Source organism: Clarias gariepinus, chromosome 28 (assembly GCF_024256425.1).
Source record: "Clarias gariepinus isolate MV-2021 ecotype Netherlands chromosome 28, CGAR_prim_01v2, whole genome shotgun sequence".
NCBI lineage: Eukaryota > Metazoa > Chordata > Actinopteri > Siluriformes > Clariidae > Clarias > Clarias gariepinus.
Window position 1 is genome coordinate 15,380,636 of NC_071127.1, and position 23,667 is coordinate 15,404,302.

At 38.8% G+C, this 23,667-nt stretch overlaps 1 protein-coding gene across 1 annotated transcript; it reads right to left on the minus strand.

Annotated features, from left to right (window-relative positions):
• Positions 1-10,181: 10,181 nt before the first annotated feature.
• On the minus strand, positions 10,182-22,166 carry zdhhc18b (zinc finger DHHC-type palmitoyltransferase 18b). The gene is made up of 8 exons (XM_053490405.1): positions 21,694-22,166; positions 19,689-19,849; positions 17,022-17,177; positions 15,128-15,265; positions 13,224-13,278; positions 12,908-13,010; positions 12,664-12,776; positions 10,182-11,520 (listed from the first exon to the last, which is right to left on the minus strand). Exons 1-8 carry the CDS (start codon positions 21,957-21,959, stop codon positions 11,337-11,339), a joined length of 1,176 nt encoding a protein of 391 aa, XP_053346380.1. The 5' UTR covers positions 21,960-22,166; the 3' UTR covers positions 10,182-11,336.
• Between the last annotated feature and the right edge of the window lie 1,501 nt (positions 22,167-23,667).

Sequence of the window (23,667 nt, forward strand, 5' to 3'; positions counted from 1 at the left end):
GGCAAGAACCTTACAAAGATATTTGTCTTACAGTTTGTGACTAGAGTCTGACCTTGAGGCACTCTGTCCTCCAAAGCTGGATTCCATCCTTCTCATCATCCTTCATCCTCATCTATTCAGCAGTGTGTATAATTTTCATTCTCTACTTTTAAAACTCCATGGTTCCTAGGTTTCCTCATCAACATCCTAGCCTTGTTTCCAATCACATACTGCATAAGTTACTGCATGGTTAGCTAAAAACTGTTGCTGTTCCTCAGTACAGCCCTCATCTCTTACTCTCTCTACTGGTGTGCTCTTGTTTTCATTGTTCTATGTTTTCCACATTGCCCAGAATCTTAAGATCTGCAAGCTTGTAGATATACTATATGGAAAAATTATTTGGCCAACCCTGTTCATTATTGAAATCAGGTGTTTCAATCAGTCCCTTTATCCCAAGTCAAGGGCAATCTTAATCCTTCAGCATACCAAGACATCTTGGACAATGCTACTGTATGCTTTCAACTTTGTGGCAGGCCCTTTTTTATTCCAGTGCACAAAGCAAGGACTATAAAGACATAGTTTGATGAGTTCGGTGTGGAAGAACTTGACTTGTCCGCACAGAGCCTTGACCTCAACCACATCAAGCTCCTTTGGGATGAACTGGTACAGAGATTGCGAGCCAGGCCTTCTCATTCAACATCAGTGCCTGACCTCATAAATGCTCTACAGAATGAATGGCCATGAATTCCCACAGAAACACTCCAAAATCTTGAGGACAGCCCTTGAAGAACAGTAGAAGCTGTTATAGCTGCAAAAGGGGCCCTATTGAAGTTTATGTATTTGGAAACAATGTATTTGGAAGCAATGTTGTCATTGCGGGTTTGGCCAAATACTTTTGTCCATATACAGTAGTGTATGCGCTGTGACCATTGATGAGTGATAAACCTTCATAATACCCTTCACCATCAACCTTGCAAAGGCTTAGGATCAAGTTCAAATTGTTCTCGAATACAGCATGTAAAGGGAGATCAGTAAGTAAAGTTTAGATACCAGCAATCAAGTTGAAGTAATTAAGTTTGGCACGATTGTTTAGGTTTTAACAGGTCTTGTATATTTAAAAAGTAATATATATCTAATCAGATGCGGGTGCATACAAAAATGCACACTGGGTACTTTATTGCGGGGCTAACTGTGGTGTCTGGGCTGTTAACTCTAGTGGAAACGAGTGCGTGCTTTTCTTCAGAAGCTGAGTAAGCTGAGCCAGGTCCCAAAAAAAAGTCATAAAATATTGTGATGAAACGTTGTGATATGGGCCTCTAGCAGACCAGACAATGCTGCCTCTAATGAGATCCAGAGACAGGAGTCACCCTCTCTTCACTTATTAGCTGCTCTTCAAAAAGGGGGGGGGAAACAAGGAAATTAATATTTCATTCAGTGCCTTCTTGTACAGATTTAACCTCATAAAGCAGCACACACTATGTAGGCAACAGAAGTATAGGTTTAAGTTACAACCTGAGCACCACTTGGATCTCCCCCATGATCAGTCACAGTAGAGGAGGTAAACAGAGTTACACAGCATGCCCACGCTTGTCGAAGAGTGAGAGCTGAGAGACGTGAGAATAAGAGATGAGTGTGTGCACGCCACGGTGATAAAGGGCAGTCACAAATGCTTAACTAAAGTAATCTGGGATAATATGGGCTAACCCAATCATTTAGCAGCACTGGCACCGAGTGAAGTATTTAATTATCTGTGAACAGTGTAAACTTTTTAGGCCACATGTAATTTAGTCTTCTTCACTTTTTCACACCCGCCCTGAGAGTTTATTCGGAATCCCGCTTCTTTTGTATTGATCCATCTTTCACTAATAAAAACCGCATGGTTCTTCACAATGTCAGAACAGGCAATAGGGCTGGCATTTAATCACCCCAGAGTTGTGATTCCATGCTGATTTTGGGTCACTGTCTATGTGGTGTCGTAATGGCTGTTTGGATTTGTGCTGGGAAAACATGCCGGTTGGTGGATTGATTGGCTGTGCTAAATTATGATACACCCAAGTGTGAATGAATGCCAAGTCCACCCAGAACATTACATCTTCATGACAACAAAGTATGACTCTTCACTACATCAATCATAAATCACTTCCTGCATCAATATTGCCCAAGAGATTGAGCCATTGACCTCGCTTCTGGCTCCCGCAGCAGAGCATACCCCCCGTCATTTCCAGAAACTAAAGTAACAAAGTGTACACGAAGGAAGTTCTGGACTTAGGGTATATTTCACCCCCAAAAAATATTAGGGATTGGGGGGGGGGCCCGGGTGGATTGTCAGAACATGTTGTGAGTAGAGACAACTGTTGAATGCAGATATAGAGAAGCAAAAGTATTCACATAGCCAGACCAGTCCATATGCGTATACCCCCAAACTAATTAGGGACTGAGAGCAATAAAATACCACATTAATGCTTAGCTAGGGATATTTAGACCTGCTTTGTGGTCTGGTTAATGCTCCTTTTGTGTTCCAAGCTTTTGTTTTGTTATGCTCCATGAATCCCTGAAGAGTTGGTCATTCTCAAAACCGAAAAAACATTCTGTTAACCATATTTGTCAGGTACTTCAGAAAAAAAAACGAGAGAACTCCCTCTTTGTCAAGGGCAAAAAATGTGAAGCTCACCAACCATTCATCGAGTTCCTAGGCTACATCCTTGAGGAACATGGGGTGGAAATTAACATGACTAAGTTGGAGATAGTAACGTCATGATCATGATTCAGCAAACCAAGGCACACCGAAAGTTTCTGGGTTTTGCAAACCTCTATTGATGATTCAAGGAGGATTCATTTCTATGACGTCCACTCTGATTTCATTCCTTAAAGGAAAGCCTTATTATCTTATTGGGTTGAAGCAGCCCTACAGACATTGCAGAAAGTCACAGCAGCATCCTAGAGCAGTCTAGGCCATTACCAACCACAGTAGTATTTCTGTAGTTTGGAGAACCCACCAGGGAACTCCAAAGAGCCAGAAAGAAGTAACAAGCCTCCAAAAATCCAGGACTTACTCACAACTGCATACTTACGTCTTCAGGATGTGTCTTGACTCCAGGTAATGGAGCAACCAGATGTTGTATCTTGTGTGCGTGTGTGTGTGTGTTTACAGTACTGGGAAAAGATTGTGGGTTGGTGGGTTGTCAGTAAAGACATCGTAGGCAATTCATGGGACATTACGGAGAAAGGGGCAGACCCCATCTTAGGGGTGGCACAACTTTAGGAACTGCCAATTGGGGGGAAAATAGGGGTTCAGTCACATTACAGAGGTCCCTCTTCCCAGAATGCTCAATCCTTCATCAGCTATCATACACCTTCTGCTTCCCAGTATAAATATGAACCTTAACATAATTTTAACATTTATGTAATGCCTCATGCCGTGTATTATGTTAATCCGTGTTTAGACCGACTCCTCATTAATCAGGTATTGTTTTGATTCGCCCTTTATCTGGGCAATAAATACATTTCTGTGATTTTTTTCACCAATTTAGCGCTTTGTGCTTTAATCACCTTAGCAAACTATTTCAGTATACTTGTATGTCCCTATTTAAAATATATATACTTTTGCTGTTGTGATAATACTGTGTAAAAAGGCTTGAGCCACTACTCATTTATACATATTTTGCTGCAGAAAAAGTCAGCAAAATGTAGCCTTGAGGAACAGTTCTCCACGCTTCCTAAAGGACATTTTGGATCTCATTTTCAGTCCCGGCCCTGTACCTGATTAATTTCATGGGAATTTTTTTTTTTTTGCCTTTTTAAGCCACGCAGTGACCTATGAATCATTCAAGCATGAACCAGTAAGAAACAGGGGCAGATGATGACCGAATCAGGCCGGTGATTAAGTATACTTTGCACAGCGCTTTACATTTCAATAAACGTATCTAGTAAAAAGAAGAAAAAAAACATAAATAAAGAAAAAAAAGAGTAAAAAAAAGAGTTAAATTATTTAAAGTTAAAGTTAAATTAATCAGGAATCATAACTTTGCTAACAGTGAGATTAAATAATTCTGAACAGATGCATTTATTCTAACCCAAAACAGAATAAAAATTAGATTATCCCCCCTTTTGAGACCAGCAACAACCCAGAGTTATTTGGTTGTAATTATTGCCATCTAGTGGCAGACCTACTAACATTACCTGCTGTACTTCTTCATTTTTTTTTATTTATTTTTTTTTACAATTCCAGCATCTAAAGAATTTTCAATAACATTTTTCTAAGTAGTTAAGAAACATATGATAAAACAAAAAACATGTATTAAATTCTATACTATTTACAATTGTATATTAATTATCATTCATATAATATATAATTTTTGCAAGGATTAATAAAAGTCCATGAACAACTTTATGGCCTACCAGGTGTGCTGCTTAACATCTGGAGAACCTATATCACATTGCACAAAGATTTGACTTATTTGACATGATATGATATTAAGGGTAATTGCATATGAATGCCCTAGGGGTGAAATACTGTAACCATAGTTTTACAAAAACCGACCAGTGCTGTCCAGGTATACAGTAAACTGGTTGGGCAGGTTGCAGGGGCTACTGATAATAGTATTTTTTAGGAAATACTATGCTATATGATTGTCACACATGTTTGCAATAAGATTTAACTCACCTTCTTATGGTTTGTAGCTCACATTCTTGTGGATTATCTCACAATCCACAGGAGTCAGGTTCATCATAGCATTTGATGGTTGTGGAGGCTGCACTTAGAGATACATTCAAAGTCCTTGAGCTTTTAACTCACCTTAATTTCCTAAACAACTAATGGTCTAAAGCACATTAGGAAGGCAAGACATGTCACAAATTAACTCTTGACAAGGCACACCTGTGAACCATTCCAGACGACTACATCATGAATCTGATGAGAGAATTAAATAAGTGTTCTTTCATACTTTGAATGTCTTCAGCATTAATGCACATTCATTCATTCATCTTCTATACAGCTTGTCCTGTGTATTGGGTCGATGAGGCCTGGAGCCAAGCACAATGAGAATATGCAAACTCCATGCACACAGACCCAAGGCGGGAATTGAACCTGTACCCTGTATGTGCAAGGTTACAGCATTAAATGTACAATATTGAAAATAATAAAATGATAGAAAATAACACTGAGACTCATCTGAATGTCTAAAAATGACTAAAAGTTAATTTTGCATTTACTGAAAGTTCCCTATAAGTTGACGAAAAAATAATTGTTAATCGTGATATTTAAAATAAAACGCAAATGCCATGAACGGTACACCAAATCCAGGAGTCCAGCGAGTTTCTGAATTTATTTGTGCAAATATTGCAAGGCAAACATGAACATTCTGCACCCATATTTACCCATAATAAAATTGCATATTAATTAATCATACCTGAATAATAGTATTTCATACAAACCCTACACTCGTATTCATACAGTTTATATTGGAATGCTAATACGGTTTTGTCACCTCAATACAAAGGAGCAGTGATTTTTTTTTTTCTTTTAAATATGACCAAGTACTCTGAAGCTAATGGAAAATCACATGACCTGGGATACAATTGCTAAACACTACTAGGTAATTATAAGATCTACTGTGAGTCTACAGTAACTAGGAAATAAGAGAGACTATAACTACAAGCAGCGTTCAAGTCAAACTGGGACTTGTGATGAAATTTCTTGTGAATAAAAATCTGCGTAAAACCGATCGACATTTACAGAACACTTCAAGTGCACTGCGGTGATGTGACTTTTAGCCACAGTAAAACATTTGAATGGTGCCAACATTTTAAAGAAAGCTGTACATCCGTGGATGACCATTATTGTCGAGGTGGCTTGGAGCCCTATACAGTCGCTCCTGTGAACATTCAGCGAGTGAGACGCCTGATTCCTGAAAATCGATGGATAACTCGTCGCCAACTAGCGGAAAAGATGCATCTGTCAAAGGGAACTGTACACTATCATTCACTAACACCACTTGCACGTTACAGGAACTCATCTGGAAACTATTGCCACATCCCCATACAGTCCTGACCTCGCTCCAAGCCATTTCCACGTGTTTGAGCCATTAATGGAGTTCCTGGAAGGCCAGCGTTGGAACTATGAAACTGCCAATCGAATCATGGCTCTGGCGTTCTGGGGAAACTTTCTACCTTGATGATATCCAAGGACTAGTAAAACCATGAGATAAGTGCATTAGTCTAACAGGACTTTATATACAGTACAGAGATTAAGGTATGCTCATTTTCACTCTCATAACTGTTTTCAATTATTCTGCACAATTAAAAGTCCCAGTTTGACTTGAACAATCCTCGTATTTGTCATGAGACTTTTTAAAACCATGGCAGGCAACAAAGTGCAAGCAATCTTTTTTCTGCATGCACAGTCATTTGCATAAAGAAGGCTGGTTTTTGGTGCACTTTTTTGGTGTACACAAATGTAGCCACGAAAGGACAGATACGCGGATCCCAGAGTTTGTTCGACGTAGAAAAGAAATGAATTAATCATAAATTATTGCTGTTTAAATTAAATTTCCAATTGCATATTGTTGTGTTGCTGTTTTGGCACAGGTTGTTCGTTGAAAAAATGTGGTTGACAGTTTATTAATTGTTTGTTGTAGTACATGGTTGGTTTTTTTTTTTTTTTTTTCAGCAGATGAAATTTACCAACACATCTGAGGTAAATGTTGGTACTGTATTCCTGACTGGTCCGTCTTGTTTTTTTGCTGTGACTATATGTATATTGGTCGTGTATGAGACTAAATAGTCGTGTGCTAGATGGCGAAATCATCACCATCGGATATTTTATGGTCGGTCCATATTAATTGATAGTCTAGCATTAGTGTCCTTTTGACAAGAAACATTTAAATTGTTAATCATGTGACAAAAAGCCTTAAAATATTAAAGGATGGATGATGATACCTCCATATTCAAATCCACACATTCCATGGTTTTCCTTATCGCAGATGAGACACTTTCTTAACTTTGGACATCTATGTGAAAACATCTGACCTGCAGGTTTTCTACCAGCCTATTAAAAATGCATTTTTTTATTGTTACTGTAATGTTCAAGCAATCCAGAGAACCCTGAAAGATCAACAAGAGTCTCATGTCCCCTAATTTAAAACTGCTCTGTAAGGAATGATCCACTTCCTTCCTTAAGCAGGTGATCTGTTGCTGAGAAAAATAATTATGAATGTTTCCAGCGTCTCAGGCTCACGATTGTGCCCGTGTACCAGAGCCAGAACCGGAGACGTAGATTTGATTAAGAGACTGTGAGTTGGTTCACTTCCCCTTATGATGACGATGATGTCTGTGGGACGGCGTCTTCCGGACCTTTGAGACCTTCGGCTGCGCAGGAGAAGAAGGAGTGATGGTGGGCAGAGCGGACAAGGCTTGGGACTTGCCTTGAGGACAGGGGCTGGTGCGGTGCGAAGAGCAAGCGATGGGATCCGACATGCCTTTAGTATCCTGATAGGAAGATGAAGAGTAAATGCGAAGAAAGTTGGAAATCAGAAAAAAAAAAGAAGCAAAGGAGAAAGAATGGTGAGAGATGAGTGTGCAGAGAAAGAAAAAGAAGAACAGATAGAAAAAGATTAAACGAAGATATCCATAATGGACAGAGAGGTCAAAGGATGAGCAGTTAAAGCAACCAGTGACAAAAAGGCAGGAACGTGCAGACAGGAAAATTTAGGAGTGACTTCATGCAGGTGATGAGTAATATGGAGGAAAATGATCAGGCAAGTTTACTCTACGCTATGGACACACGAAGCCACTCTGTAAACTTGCCATTTCTTCATGACTTCATCAGCACTTTCTGCATCCCTGGCAGTCGTACCATCACTTAAATGGCACTTGATGCGAGCCACTCAATCACTCCACAGTGTTTATACAGCGTGTCCATACATTCTATGAAAATGGTTAACGATAGAAGCTTTTAGCTGCATTGTTAAAATAAAATAGCTCAAAAAGAAGTTGCCAATGTATTATGCCCCTTTTTATAGCTAAAAAGGAAAAGATTTGCAAATTCTGCAAACTTCAAATATTAAGCTTATGCAGCATGATACTGTATGGTCTCACATTCAAACACCTATTTCATACACTAAGCAGACAAACAACATGTACTTTAAAGTCAGGATCTGAACCATCTACATCCGTGGTTCCCATTTGTAGTCCTGAAGAAACCCATGTCCTGTACATTCAAGTGTTTCAGTAACAGGCTGTTAATTATCCTATGGTGTAAATCACACAGAAGAGCATTATAAGGATTTTACTAAAGACATATTAACATTTTTAGAGAATTCTGAGAAACAAGTCTGAGGAATCCTGAAGAAATGATTCAGAATTTTGAGGAAAAAAAAATCTAAGAAAGTAAGAATTTTAAAATTAAATCAGAACCCTGAGGAGGGAAATATTTTTTAGATTAAAGTCAGACTCCTGAGGGGAAAAGAAGTCAAAATTCTGAGAGAAAAAGTTAAAATACTAAAGAAATTATTCAGAGTTTTGAGGAGAAAAAAATCTAAGGAGAAAAAACCTGAGGAAAAAAAAGTCAATATACTGAATTTTAAGTAAGAATTTAAAAATTAAATCAGAATCTTAAAGGGGGGGATTTTAGGTTAAAGTCAGTTAGTTTAAAGTCAGAATTCTAAAAAAAAAAAAAAAAAAAAGGTTTAAATAAATGAAAAAAGGCAGAATCCTGAGGAGAAAAAGTGTCAAAATTCTGAGGGGAAAAAAGTCAGAATCCTGAAGAAACGAGTCACAGTTTTGAGGGGAAAAAATATAAGTAAAAAAGTCAGAATTCTGAGTAAAAAAGTCAGAATCTTAAGGAAATGAGTCAGAATTTTGTTTTAAAAAAAGTCAATATACTGCATTTTGAGTAAGAATTTTAAAATTAAATCAGAATCCTAAGGGGGAAAAATAATTTTAAGATTAAAATCAGAATTCTAAAAAAATTAAAAGGCAGAATGCTGAGGAAAAATAAGTAAAAATTCTGAGGGGAAAAAAAAGTCAGAATCCTGAAGAAATGAGTCAGAATTTTGAGTAAAAAAAAAAAAAAAAAAAAAGGTCGGAAAAGTCAGTATTTTGAATTTAAAGTAAGAATTTTTAAATTAAATGAGAATACTGAGGGGGGTAAATAATTCTTAGATTAGAATGTTTAGTTTAAAGTAAATTCTAAAAAAGAAGTCAAAATCCTGAGGTGAAGAAAAACGGAATTATGGGATTAAATTCTTAAACCTGAGAAAAGTCAGAATTGTAGGATTATAGTCCGAGTTCTTCTACAATTCTGAGATCAGTGAAATTCTGAAGTTAGTATTCTAAATTTAAAGTAAGAATTTTGATCATAAAGTCGGAATTCTGAGAGAAAAAACTGAATTCTGAGTTTAATGTCATAATCCTTCTGGGGAAAAAAACAGAATTTTGAGGGGGGGGGGGGGTTAAAATATTTTTATTTTTTATTTTTTTAAATAATAGAGGCCCGAATCGGGTTCAGTTGTCTTGGTAACTAAAAAAGAACACTAAAATGTGCTGGGCAGTGGGTTGAGAACCACCATCGTGACCTGATTAGTGCGAAAGAAGATCTGACACCATAATTTTGTCTGTTAGTGTAAGGATCAGCGCTGTGGTTTAGAAACTGCTGCTCACTGTTCAGTCAGGCAGCATGCAGAGAGAACCCAGCCATGCCATCGACTTGACTAGTGAACCAAAGCCGATGCCTACGTCTTACTGACCTCCCCATCCCACTGCCGTCTTATTGCCGCGTTATTCATCAACTGGAACAGGACAGCGCAAAGTCCAGACAATCATCCTCCTAAACATACACCCATAGTTATGACTATTGTGACACTAATAGATAGATAACCTAAGAACCGTATGGATTAGAGGTGGGGAGGATCAATTCAGTGATGTATTTATTTCTGTTTATCTATAATCTGTCAAAGTAGTGCGCTCTAAACTATTCGCACATTGGCAGGCAGCACAGCAACATACATACTGTATGGATCAAAAATTTATCAAATCGTGTGACTTAAAGAATCATAACACAAATCGGATCAGCACCTAGGTATCATGATGATAGCGTATGGTGTGATTCCGATCTATAACAGGTTATTATTATTATTATTATTATTATTATTATTATTAACGTGTAAACCAACACAAAGTTACAAACCTCCATGGAAAAATTCAATAAAAAAAAGAAACTTTTATTTAACATTTGTGAAATATAGATTTTAAAAAACACACAAATCAGACAGCATGATCCATTAGTTAAATAAAGACATATAAAATCTTTGAAACACGCCAGATATGCTTTGTTTTCCAGCAAATCACATAGAATCACTCTCCCAACAAAATAAAAGTACTGCACATTCTCTATATCCAAATGGCTGAATATAAACCTATTTTCTCTCATCACAACCCGATCACATAAGGCATCTACGTGGACTACAGTAACATCAAGAGCGAAGCACAATGTATGAGGCTCCACTCGTAAGGACCTGAACTAATCGTAAACAGAAAGCCAATCCTGATTCTGATCAGCATTAGGATTCGCACGGCTATGGCTACTCTGCTCTGTGATCAAAGGAAATAAGACACAGACACAGTCACGTGGACAGTTTGACTTGCTGGGAGGGAAAGATTTCAATAGTGCTTATGTTTTGAGGATACAAAAACAATGTGATCTGTAAACAATGTGACATTTGGAGAATACTGACATTATCGTTAATAATGACAGTAACTGACGAACCCGAAGTCGAAGCAGCAGCTAGTGAATCGACCAACCACAAACTCCACAGAACGTACAAAACCCCCTGAGCTAAGAAGTAAACGGATATTCTGATAAAAAAATGTGCTGAATAAAAACGGTCTACTATCTCATTTTTTTTTATTCTCTCTTTGTGCAATACCATGATCTCAGTTACAGTAACATCTGCACTGCCCCTACAGTACTTCCTTTACAGTAATCGACACAACCCAACCTATAATAAGAAGTCGGATCACATATGTTTGACATATCTGTGCAAACGGCGACAGGTTTCATTTCCTCTTTCCATTCCGAGGATGCAATTCAAAGTCCTGAGGTACGGCGCCGATATGGAGTCACGTGACGTTGAGTTACGCAAGCTGGACAGCTGAATTTATCGGCAGTTCCTCAAATGAAAAAGGAGGTAACGAAAGCTAACACGAACCCCGTGTCCATTCTGAGGAGTAGCACGGACTTTGACGTGAACATTTTTCAGTTTCAATAGGATCTGTGTTTCACATGATAAAAGGCAACATACGTTGTCCCTAATGTTCCATCCAGGAAAGGTGGAGATGCTCGGTTTGGGGCAGGCATGTGATCAGGCTGTAGAGTGGTTCTGAATGTGAAGGGTTGGGGTAGAAGAAATGGGGAGAGGAGCATGACTTGATACAGACACACTTCCTACCAGGTTGATGTCGTTTTTCGCAGCAGGTAACGCGATCTCTGTGGGACCAGCCTGGATGGCGTCCTCTGCCGGGACGAACCCTCTTCTGTCTATCAAACTGGGACGGTGGAAGAAAAAGTGGGACATGTTTCAATTGTTACACAGAGGTGTGGTTAGTAGATCTAAAAAGACCAGAGTGACACAATAGTATAGTCCATACATTGTTAAATGTCAAATAGTCTTTATTTGAAATCTTTCTTGATGCCTTGCTACTGTTACATGGCATTTCATATAGAGTTCACACAATATTAAAATGTGGACCTCAAAAGTTGAGACCGGGCAGAATTGTATAAATAAGGATGCATTGGGGATTTATCAAAGCACTAAAGTTAATACCAATATTTCGATACCACTATTCTAACAGTAATCAGCTTTAACATTATAACACAAAACATCATGCCCAGGATTGTGTAGGTTCGTTCTCCTTATGCCAGCTGGGTAGCCATGGCCCCTAGGGAAATGACTCCACAAGACCCTTGAGGGTGTGCTGTTGGGTTGTGAGGTGGGGCCTCTGTGGATCGGACCAGTTTGTCCAGCACATACCATGGGTGCTCAATCAGATTGCGATCACTTTGCTGGCTGTGCGAAAGTCTATGATGCACTAAGTATTCTGGTGCCTTTCTTTTATGACCAGTTTGCTTCAAAGATTTGTGCTTCATTGGCTTTTCTGTGGGATCAGACTGAACGGGCTGGTCTTTGGTCCCTCCAGGCATAAATGAGGCATGGTTGCCCATGATCCTGTCTGGTATTTAATTGCTAATCAGAGGTAAGGTGTAATGGACAATCTTCCTTTGTGGCATCCACTCTTCTGGAAAGGCTTTTCACTAGATTCTGGACTGTGGTTGGGGGATTTGGGATTATCAACATTAGTGAGGTAAGTCAAGAAATGCACTATGCAAAGAGTTCTGGAGTTCATTACAAAATGTGTCCAGTTGGGTTAGTCATGCCGGGTCTTCAGTGACATGCTGGAACAGGTTTGCTAGAACCTCTTAGTTCCAGTGAAAAGAATTTATAACATTATAGAATACGAAGACATTCTATGCAACTGTGTGCTTTTAGGGTTGTAGCAACAGTTTGAAGAAGGCCAGGATTAGTGTGATGATCAATTGTCCACAAACGTTTGTCAAATTTCCAACTGCTAAATATATTAAATCTATAAAACTTGCATAACTGTCCGATTCTACCAGTCAAGCTTACTCACCTGGGAGGCATGGGCGAACAAAGTACCGAGCAGCAGTTTTTAAAAATGTTCTGATAACTATACGGATTCCCAGTCTCCTCATTCCCACTCTTCCCTGACCAGGAACCTTTAATCTGGAAAAAAGATTGAAAAAAAAGCCTTTAAATAAACCCCATTATTGGACATCATGTATTGCCCTATTTTCCATGATAGATCCAATACATAATTTTGAGCTTTATATATTAATGTACAGTCCAACACTCACATCCTCGTTCGTGGTGAGATTAGCAGCAACCAGGTACGTATGAAAACCCGAGAGGCCTAAAATGGACCAGACTGAAAAGAAGCAAACCACGAGCTCTAATGCAGTGGAAGGGAGTAAAGGAGAAATCCAAAAAAAGACTGAAGTCACAAATAGATTGCATCACGTTGATACACATGGCCTTTAACATGCAGAGACAGAGACAGAAGGCAGTAATTGCACAAGAGGGCATTCATAATGAGAGGATAATCAATTATTTAGGACAAATGGCTTCAGACAGGAGACTACAGTAAAATGGAGGTAGAAGACAAAAGGATATCTGGCAGGACTCTGCTGGAGTGCGTAAACCAACCCCTTTCCTTCTTTTGACGACCCTGTAAAACCAGTTGTATTTAACAATCATTAGGTCTTAGTTAAGTTATTAATAAACATTAAGAGACCGTACTACGTGGCAAGTTGTTTCTCTGACTCGATATAAAGCTAGCAATATATAGAAATAAAAAGATATGAAGAAAAAGAACATTAATAGCACAACATTTCACATGACTGCATGGGATTGAAGCTTATAAGAAAATAATTCGTGGAAGAATGTGGATTGAATGGTACGGAGTTGATGTTTTTTTTTTTTATTGCACTGAGAACAAATAGTTGGGGTCAAGTTTAATCCAAAACTTTTATTTATGCCCTCATATGTTTCATATTCGGATTGTCTAAACCCTTTTTTCCTAACCATCATCAGGTGCTCGTAGACCTAAACACTTACCTACAGTTATGTTTAAAACTTAATACCCCCTTTTTAATTTGATTTTATGTGTATATGTGTAAATACATAAGTGAAAAAAAAAAATTCATCGGATTTTCTTAGTATTAGGCAAATACAACCTCAGACGAACAACAACATATAGCGTTTATCACTGCGCCTCTTCTTCTTTGTCTTTCTGTCAACCCCATCCTCTACATCCTCCTCCCACACCCCAACTAACTTCATATCCTTCTCTCACTGCATCCATAAATCTCATCTTCGGTCGTACTTTAGACCTCTTGCGATTATTAATATGATTAAAATAAATGATACGTAATCATCAGATCATCAGAGTTTGAGTCCAACATTCTGAGAAAGATTATTCAGAAGTGGGAAGCATTCAAGACAGTTGCCAATATTCCCAGGATTAGACGTCCCAGCACATTCACCCCAAGGTCAGACCTTTTATATAGTTAAAGTCCATGACGGCACAATTAGAAGAAGACTGAACAAATATGGTTGGTTTGTAGTTGTTACCAGGAGAAAGTCTCTTCTGACTAAAAAGAACATGGAAGCACGAGTGAGGTTCTCAAAACTGTGTTGAACAAACCACAAGACTTCTGGAACAATGTCCTATGGACAGATGAGACCAAAGTGGACTTGTTAGTGGACTTAATGCCCAGTACCTTAAGAGAGTTGTGTATAAGGGAATGCCCCAAAAACATAAATGCGCTGTTGGAAAGAAATATTGACCAAAACAATGAGAGAGACTGATACAGGAAGTCCTACTTCAATTGCTGCTACAGGGGGATCTACAAGCTATTGAACCATGAGGGTACTAAATATAGCAAACATGTTTTTTTTTTCTTTTCTTTCTTTCTTTTTGGCTTCATTTTTTTACAAAAATTATTGGTAAATAAATATTGGCATGGTAAAATATGTTTTTTTTTTCACAATAAAAAGCAGAGAATAAAAAGAGGGGGTACTAACTTTTAAACATGGCTTTAGTTTTACCTAGCAACCTAATTTTGATTCTGATCCTGAAAGACATCACTGGTCCGCTGGTATAAAGAACACCTTGTTTATGTTCAATTCATAGTTTAAATAATTCAAATGGAGTGGCACATGGGCTGTGTTTATATTTCCATCAAGGTTCATGATATTTTGATTACAGTCCCATTGTTCTGCTTTACACCCCAGTACAGTAAGTGCTTGTATTGCACTAACCGTGTTTTACCTTATTGTTTAATGAAGCAATAATCTTGAAAACAAGAGTATTTTGTAAAGAAGGTGCATAGCAGTTTGTATGGTCTGCTTTTGCAGAACTTTACTTACACATCTTTCTCTAACTTAAATGTTAACATTTTGCAAATAAATAGACCTAATTTCCTTGCTGTGCTTAACTAAACGGTGGCGAGTTAATGCTCGTGTGGGATCACAGTTTGAGGTGAAGCTGGAAAGTCCAACATAAGCATACATACTCAGAGCCAGGTGTGTGGTCACGCAGCCGAAGATGAAGGCGGTGAGGAAGGACAGCGAGATGATGAACATGTAGAAGAAGCGATAGTTGCGTTTGCCCACGCAGTTTCCTACCCAGGGGCAGTGGTGGTCAAAACGCTCTAAAGAACAGGAAAACACATGACTGAGTTCATATTGAGAAGTTAAAACAGCACTGACTTTATTTTATTTTATTGCCTAGACCTGAGTCGCAACTGAAGCAACTCCAGATCATAACACTTCCTCCAGAGGCTCGTACAATGGGCACTGTTGCATGATGGGTGCATCACTTTTTACCCTCATCACTCTGGAATAGGGTCAATCTGAACTCATCAGACCACATGACCTTTTCCCATTGCTCTAAAGTCCAATCTTTATTTTTTTTCCTCCTTACTAACAGGTGATTTTCTTATAGCCGCACAGCTGTTTAATCATATGAGTTCTCGTCATATTGCGTGAGTCAAAATGCTCTTACTTTCACTATTAAGCATACAGTAGCTCCGCTTTCTACTGGGGATTTTATTTTTACAATGCCATTTTTCACGATGCGTTTAAGTGATCTCTATACACTATTGTTTCCGAGTTGACAGTTCAGCTCTTGACCCAATTCAAGTCTTTCTTTCTTTCTTTGCTTAACGCTGGCCAATAACTTGACACTTCTGAACGGCTTTTTGTTTATCATTATACTGTACACGGACCCTATTACGCTAATAATGATCAGGATATAATATAATAGCCCAATCGATCCATCAAAATCTGAATGAGTTTTTATTCAGAATGAGAGTGGTGGTGTAAATCTTTGACAATGCCTTCAATTGCTAAATATCAGTCATGTAAAAACTTGATTTTCTTACTTTCTGTGCATGTTTGCCCCATTTGGAGCAAATGAGGCAAGTTTCCTTAACAGTCACATGCATTTTCAGATCACAGGGATGAGCTTATAACATCCTAGTTAGCATTTATTCATTAGCTATGATGAATCCCATGATTAATAACCTTCAAGTGAGGATGATGGACACTTGACACTTGTTTTCTACATGGTTCACAATTCTTCAAATCCATCCATCCATCCAACCATCCAACCATCTATTATTTCTTATCTGACCATATATTTATTTCAGAACCATCCGCCCATCTATTATTTCTTATTCATCCATCCATCCATCCATCCATCCAACCATCCATCCATTTAACCATCCATCCATCCATCCATCCAACCATCCATCCATTTAACCATCCATCCATCCATCCATCCAACCATCCATCCAACCATCCATCCAACCATCCATCCAACCACCCATCCAACCATCCCACCTGAGAAGCCAGCAGGTGATTATATCCTATCAATTGAAATATGCACTACAACTTATTTCCCCAAGACATATGCGGCATTTAGGACAGTGTTAAGTAGTAATAAGGCTTAGTGATTAGCACTGTCGCCTTGCTCCTCCTAGTGTATAGAGATCACTTAAACTCCAGGGACCCGGTTCGTTTCCCGCCTCTGGGTCTGTTCGCACAGTGTTTGCCTGTGCTTGGTGGGTTTCCTCTTGTTTCCTCCCAAAGTCCAAAGAAATGCAGATTAGGCTAACTGGTGTCTCCAAATTCTCCTGTGGTGTGTGAATGTTTGTGTGAATGTTGACCCGGGGTTATACCACGGTCATTAAAATGGGAATAAATACAATGGTCAACATTGGCCTCCACTGTCCTCATTTGTACTACAGAGATGCCTAGATGGCTGGCTGGAAGAACTAATAATAGAAATTGGCAAACTCACAAGTAGATAAGCACAACTGCAAAGCTTTTTTTTTTAAAAAAAAAAAGAACAGCCGTGCCAAGGGGGAAAGAAAATATCATCCCTGCCATTACGTCACTACTCACCCACACAGTTGTCACATAAGCTGCAGTGGGAGGTCCGGGGCGGACGGAAGATCTTGCAAGTGAAGCAATACTTTAGCTTAACGACCTGCTGGTTGATGACGACCTCCTTGGTGCGAGGGGGAGGGCGATAAGATGAGGTACATCCGTTGGGGTTGTCTGCAAATAAATGAATATATAAATACATACATACAGCAAAGGAGTACGATGTTGCTCATAAACAACCAAAGTTAAAAAAGCTTTAAAACATCATGGCATTCATGGGGACTATTTATATTATCGTAACATGTGTAATGTATCATGATGCTGTGGGACGTGTTGTGTTAAAAATAGGATATTTCTACAGTGGGAAATTCTTAAACCATGATCAGATAGCGGGATGTCGAAATTAGATAAGGTGTATCTGATAAACCCCATTTCCTGTTGGAGAAGGGAGTTTAGGTCAGAAATCATAGAATAACAGAAATCAGTTATAAGAGCAAAAACTACATTTATTTCCCTGCTACACTAAAGCATTTACCCCAGCGTCTCATTAGTGATTGAAGATCAACAAGGTAGAAAGTTTTCTCGGTCATTTCTAGAGCCGTAATCGGACTGCCTGCTTAACGCCTGAAACGCTGGCCTCCCAGGAACCCATTTAATGTCCCACACATGTGGAAATGTGAAAAGCGAAAAATAAAAACGTTCAAAAGTTTCACTGTGGCTAAAAGTCACAGTCTTTCATAACGTGTTTGAAATCTTCTGTAAATATCAATTCGTTTTATACCTTAAATGTTGGGGGAGGTTCAACATGGACATTCTCTTTTTGGACCAAAAACTGATGGTTATGACCATTAATAAAAAAAAAAAGTTAATTGGCTAAGGTTTGCATGGTGCAGGTGTACAACATATAAGATCATCAAGGCAAATATAACCAGTAACACCAGGTAGGGGGCAGCGCAGTGGGAGCATTGCTGCCTCCGAGAACAGTAGTTGGCGTGGCTAAGATAAACTGTGAATGAGCGTGTTCGTGTGTGTGTGTGTGTGTGTGTGTGCGTGTGTGTGTGTGTGTGCATGTTGCCCTACTCCTATACAGTACATGAAGTATCCTCTGTCCAGTATAAGCAGACACTGAAAGTGAGTAATTGAGTGAAATGCAGTCAGGCAGTTTACATTACACTACATTAGTAATGTAATCCTGTCACCGGTTTCACCAGTGTGTAGCTGAAGATCAGTGTTGTTCAGTTCACCTGGCGGTGGTGTTGATGTTATAGCTGATGGAAAAACATGGAAACATCAAAGGATTTGGTGATCATTAAACCTCCAGTACAGAATAAAGCGCTATAGAAGATGAGTGAGTGAGTAAACCTCCAGTACTGGAAAAGGAGTCCAAAACATGCAGTTCCTCGAATGACCAATAGGGGCTGGCTCTAAAAGCGAGTCAATACCCATAGACCCATCCCCCCCCAATTAAAAATGTCTAACTTTACTTTGTTTACATATGTTTAACTTATCAATTAAAGTTACATTAGACCATAAAATCATGCATAATTAGGCATATCCCTGATTTGAGTGACAGATGCATTCGGCCCAAACATGCCGCTAAAAAGTGTCTCACCTACTGGAGGTGTAGTGTCCGTAACTTTTTTTGAATTCAAATCTTTTTAATGATCCTAACTGTCATTCAGGTGAAACTCTGGCAAATTAAGATTTCACATGAAAAAAAAAGGGTATTAATAAGTTAAATACAAAGTGCAAATTTTTTTTTAAATATTGCAAAATGATTTTGACATGGTTACGGACACTACAAATTTTGGGGGGAAAAATAAATCCTTACTTTTACACTGAATTCTTTAATCTAAGCAACAATTTTTTTTTTTTACAGGTCATAGACTTCTAGAAGTTTACACTTATTTTATTATCAATCATATTATCTCATAAGGAAATATAAATAATTATCATTTTTAATTATTATTGTTGCATAAAGCGAGACAGTGTAACGGTGGAAAAATGGCAGTTTTTGAGGCACCTAAGAAATCCTCTCTCCAAAACGGCTGAAGCAGCTTGAAATTTTTAGGGAAGCAAGACTAGTCACTTCCATGTTGTGTAAACTTTAGAAGTAGCATCTTTGCCACACACATTCTCTGTATTATATGTATAACATAAAAAAGTTAAATAAAACCGATTGCGGGTGTCATACCGCTAGCTGTGTGCTATGCATCATTTCAGCTAATCAGTTGACGCGTGATGACAGCGATCGATCAACCACAAAATAATGTTAGCATATAAATGAACTCTAAAGCTAAGCTAGCTCTAAAGCTAAGCCTTTCTGCTCATTCATGGATTAACTGGTGTTTAGTCAGCTCCTAGATGATCATGAGCTTTGAACCTGGGAGCTTCTGAACCGTAGTCCAATGCCTTAACCACTGAGCTACACCTAATTAGCTGATTGGAAGTACGCAAGACCTAAGAAGAAGATTATTCCACCTCGCTACTCACTACTACCCCAGTCTGAATTCTAGATCTCGCTTCTGCAGAACACGTTGTGTTGTTCTTAAGCCCTGCTAATCCATCATACCCCTCGTCCCCCCGGGTATGAATAATTTTCCGCCACGAATCATATGTCAGTTACGTTCTCCAAATACGTACAAGATGAATGACTAAACTGGAACAGTGACTAAGTGTGCTCACCGATCTGTTTCTCGATGTCGGCTGCCTCCTCAGGTGTCGCCCTAGGAAGAATGCCAGGATCTGAGAAGCTGGTTTGAAGAAGAGAGATAAGCACAAACACGAAAAGGACTGCTCCGATCCCCGGGATGCAGCCGGTCAGGTGTTCGACTAGGAAAGGACAACTAGAAACACAACAGAGATGAAATAAGGAGTTAGTCATTTCTGCATACACTGGCTAGATATATCCAAGTATCTAAGATCAGGGAGTCTCAATTTCAAGACTTTACAGTGAATATCCAAAAAAAAAAAAAGTGAGGACTGAAAAGAAATGTCCAGTATTGTTGAACTGCTCTTCAGTTTCTGATTGGCTGGTACTGTCCCTGCTCCAGCCTCTAATTGGCTGGATATTGGAACGCCGTAAGCGAGAAAGCAAGACGAGAGAAGTGACTGAGTTGTGTGACTGGATCATTGGCTAATCCCCGACCTGATTGGGGTCTTCGGAAATGAAAACCCGCGGTATAGTTCCGCACAAAGCCGCTCAAGGGGCAAAAACAAAATGGCCCCGGAATGAACATTTTGAAATGCGCCTTCTTCATGACAACGCGCTGGGGTGTTCTGCTCACAAAATGGTGAAACTTGTGGGCGACTTGAAGCCTCATCACCCCCTACTCCCCCCACCCTCTCCGCCGAGTGAGTGACTTCTTCCACCACTTGAAGAAACCACTTTGTGGAGGCGTTTCTAAGATGACAAGGTGATTACTATAACTTAAACTACTATAACTTCAAGAGCCAAAAAGAAGATTTCTTCGGTCTCCCCCAGACCATCCATCGTTTGGAGAAGTGTGTCGTCTTAGGTGGAGGATATGTAGAGAAGGACTAAGCTCACGACCAACGCTCGTTTGCACCACATAGGTCACGTGATGAACTTCCAGGAGAGCAGAGGAAGCAGCTCTAAGTTCAATAAACCGTAAAGACCCTGTGGCATTCTCTTCCTGTTTCTCTTCCTTCATTGAACGTTCTTAAAGTTGGGAAAAAAAGAAAAAAAAAGTGTTTAGATCAAACGCTACAAGATAATCAGATCGGTCTCTGTGTGATCAATCATTTACTGTAAGCCGTAATCTGTAATCAGAACAATTTCAACCAGATTTGAAAAAAAAATCTTTCTACTTTTTTTATTATTATTAATGATGATAAATATATTTTGATGTTCAGAATAAATTGGAATGCTTGCTGTGAGGCTCAGGTGCTCAGCATAAAAGAAGAAGGATGTAGAAGTTGAGATAAGAGTTAAAAGTTCAGGCTTCATTCGTCACATACACATTACTGCACAGTGACATTCTTTATTCTTCGCCTATACCAGCTTTGTTAGGTGGCTGGGGGTCAGAGCGCAGGGTCAGCCAACGCCGGCCCCTGGAGCAGACAGGGTTATACTGTAAGGCCTTGCTCGAGGACCCAACGGTGACAACCGAGCGGAGATGGGGCTCGAACCACCGACCATCCTATCAGTCTTTCTTTAGAACTCGGAACCTTTAACACCCTGAGCCAGAGAATGAATTATTAACAAATACACTTTCATTCCCCTTATTGTCGCCATCATCATCTATACCGCTTAGTCCAGTATACAGTAGAGTCGTAGGGTGGTGGTGGTGGGGTGGGGGGGGGGGTGGATGGGATGTGTAGAGCCTATACAAGGATGGGATGCCAAGCCATCGCACGACACACACACTATGGTAAATTTGGAACGCCAATTAGCTTAATCTGCATGTTGGGAGGAAACTGGAGTACCCTGAGGAAACCCACCAAGCCAAGCAGGCAGACAGACCCGAATCGAACCCAGAAACTGGAAGCGTGAGGCGACCACTTAAGCAAAAACAACACACTATGTATATAAATAAATTAAATAATTGAATACTTGATTATTATTTCATAAGGATTATGGAGTATGTAAGGAATGTGTAGATAACTGTAAAGCACATTATCGCAGACCAAGAACACACACACACACACACCAGTATCAAATACTTACTCGAAGACAAAAAACAGGGCACTTGTGATGAGGATGAGCCCCATGGTGAGAGGAAGAACACCACTCTGACGTGCCAACATGATCCGACCGTCACAGAAAAACCGATTCTTTCCCGGAAACACTTCCCATTTTTTCCTTCTGCGCTTCTTTTCCTGCGCGCACGGAGCCGCGGTGTGTCCCGGTGTCGGTGTGGGCAGCGCGTGAAGATCTATTTGTTGATATTCACAGCTTTTCATGGCTTCCTGGTAGTGCAAGAGAACTGTCATCCGATTGGTATTATTCCTCCCAAATAAACACTTACACTTCCCGTGTCCTCCTGTCCCCAGTCTCTAACAAGATCCTAAACAAAAGAACTCCTCAAAACCGATACGAGTCCCGCATCTCGGCGGGTCTTTCAGCGCGCTTTCATGTGCTCTATCAAAGGCTTCATCACTGTTACATTGTAACTCGTCAAACGCGTAAAACCGAAGCGTTCCAGGTAGTGACGTCATGCATCGACTTCCTGCATGGGCGCGTGAGATCTTCGATTTCTGCGCTCGGGTTTTTTTCTTTATTTTTTTTTCTTATTATTTTTAGATTTGTTACGTTTATTGACTGATATTACATTATTTGAATTAAAAAAGATTATTCATATAATAATAATAATAATAATAATAAGTAGAAGCAGCTTTTCACAGGACCAGCTCGTTTCAGGGGAAAATCAATACGTACATACTTCAGTCGCCAGATGACGTCACAGCAAGAACATTCCTGAGATCACCAGCATGATGATTTCCAACGATATTGTGTTAATCTTGTTAGAGGAAAAAAAAACATCCAAAAATGTTCCAGAAAAAAAAGAAAAAGAAAATAACATACTTGTATCAGTTTCATATGTATGTATGTATGTATACGAGTGTATGTGCGTGTGTATATATATATATATATATATATATATATATATATATATATATATATATATATATGTGTGTGTGTGTGTGTGTGTATACGTATGTGTATGTATGTATATATATATGTATATACATGTGTGTGTGTGTGTGTATATATATATATATAATTTTTTTATTTATTTCTTTAATTTTTTTATAATATTTACCTTATTTACTGTTTTTGTTTTCATTTTCTTTTTTCGTAATTTCGTTTATATTTCTTAAAATGTTTTATTTTTATGAGTTCCCCTACTTCCCCCAAAAGGCTTAGCCTTTGCCAGGCCACAGTTGTAAATAAGAAACCTGTTCTTAATCTGTCTTGCCTGGTTAAATAAAGAAAAAAAAAAAAAAAGTTTAATCAGAATATAAACAAGTACATGGTTTAATTATTACTTAATTTTAATTACATTTGATTGACATTTACTCAATTGATATTAATTACTCCTTCATTGGTCATAGCACCAGACCAAGCTTACTATTTATGTACTTACAAAATACTTCTGTCAAGAACACAGAATATGAAGGAAAAAAAGTTAATATTGAAATGATTTGCTTTGATCTCCAAGAAGAAAGTTTAAATTGAGTGTGTGTGATTTGTTGGTACTTGGTTGATTAATTGGTTAGATGATTGGTAATTGGCGAATGTGATTAGTGATTGGCCATTGGGGAGCAATAGTGATCAGTGTCCATTGGGAACAATATTGATCAGTGATTGGTCATTGGGGAACAATAGTGATCACTTAAAATAATAGATATTATCACAAAACTGATCATACAAGATGTATGAAAATCATTATACTGTACAAGATGATTTACAAGATGCATAACAATCTAGAACCAGCGATAATATTTTGAAAAAAATCCACAAATGTGACATCACAGCTAAAGAAAATGCATAGAGTCTGACAGTGAACATGTTAATCATATGTTGGAAATAATACATACAAAAGGAAGAATGTGTAGTTATACCACTCTCCTTGGTGCGGTCGCAAGGAAAAACTCCCTGAGATGACACAAGAAACATTGAGAAATTTAAAACAGAATG

Excerpts from the sequence above, each read along its gene's own strand:
- zdhhc18b (XM_053490405.1), bottom strand. The coding sequence starts at position 21,959 with ATGACAGTTCTCTTGCACTACCAGGAAGCCATGAAAAGCTGTGAATAT. Across the intron at positions 19,850-21,693 it reads GCCCTGTTTTTTGTCTTCGA|TTGTCCTTTCCTAGTCGAAC; the intron begins GTAAGTATTTGA and ends TTGTGTTTCTAG. Across the intron at positions 11,521-12,663 it reads TGTTCGCCCATGCCTCCCAG|TTTGATAGACAGAAGAGGGT; the intron begins GTGAGTAAGCTT and ends CCACCGTCCCAG.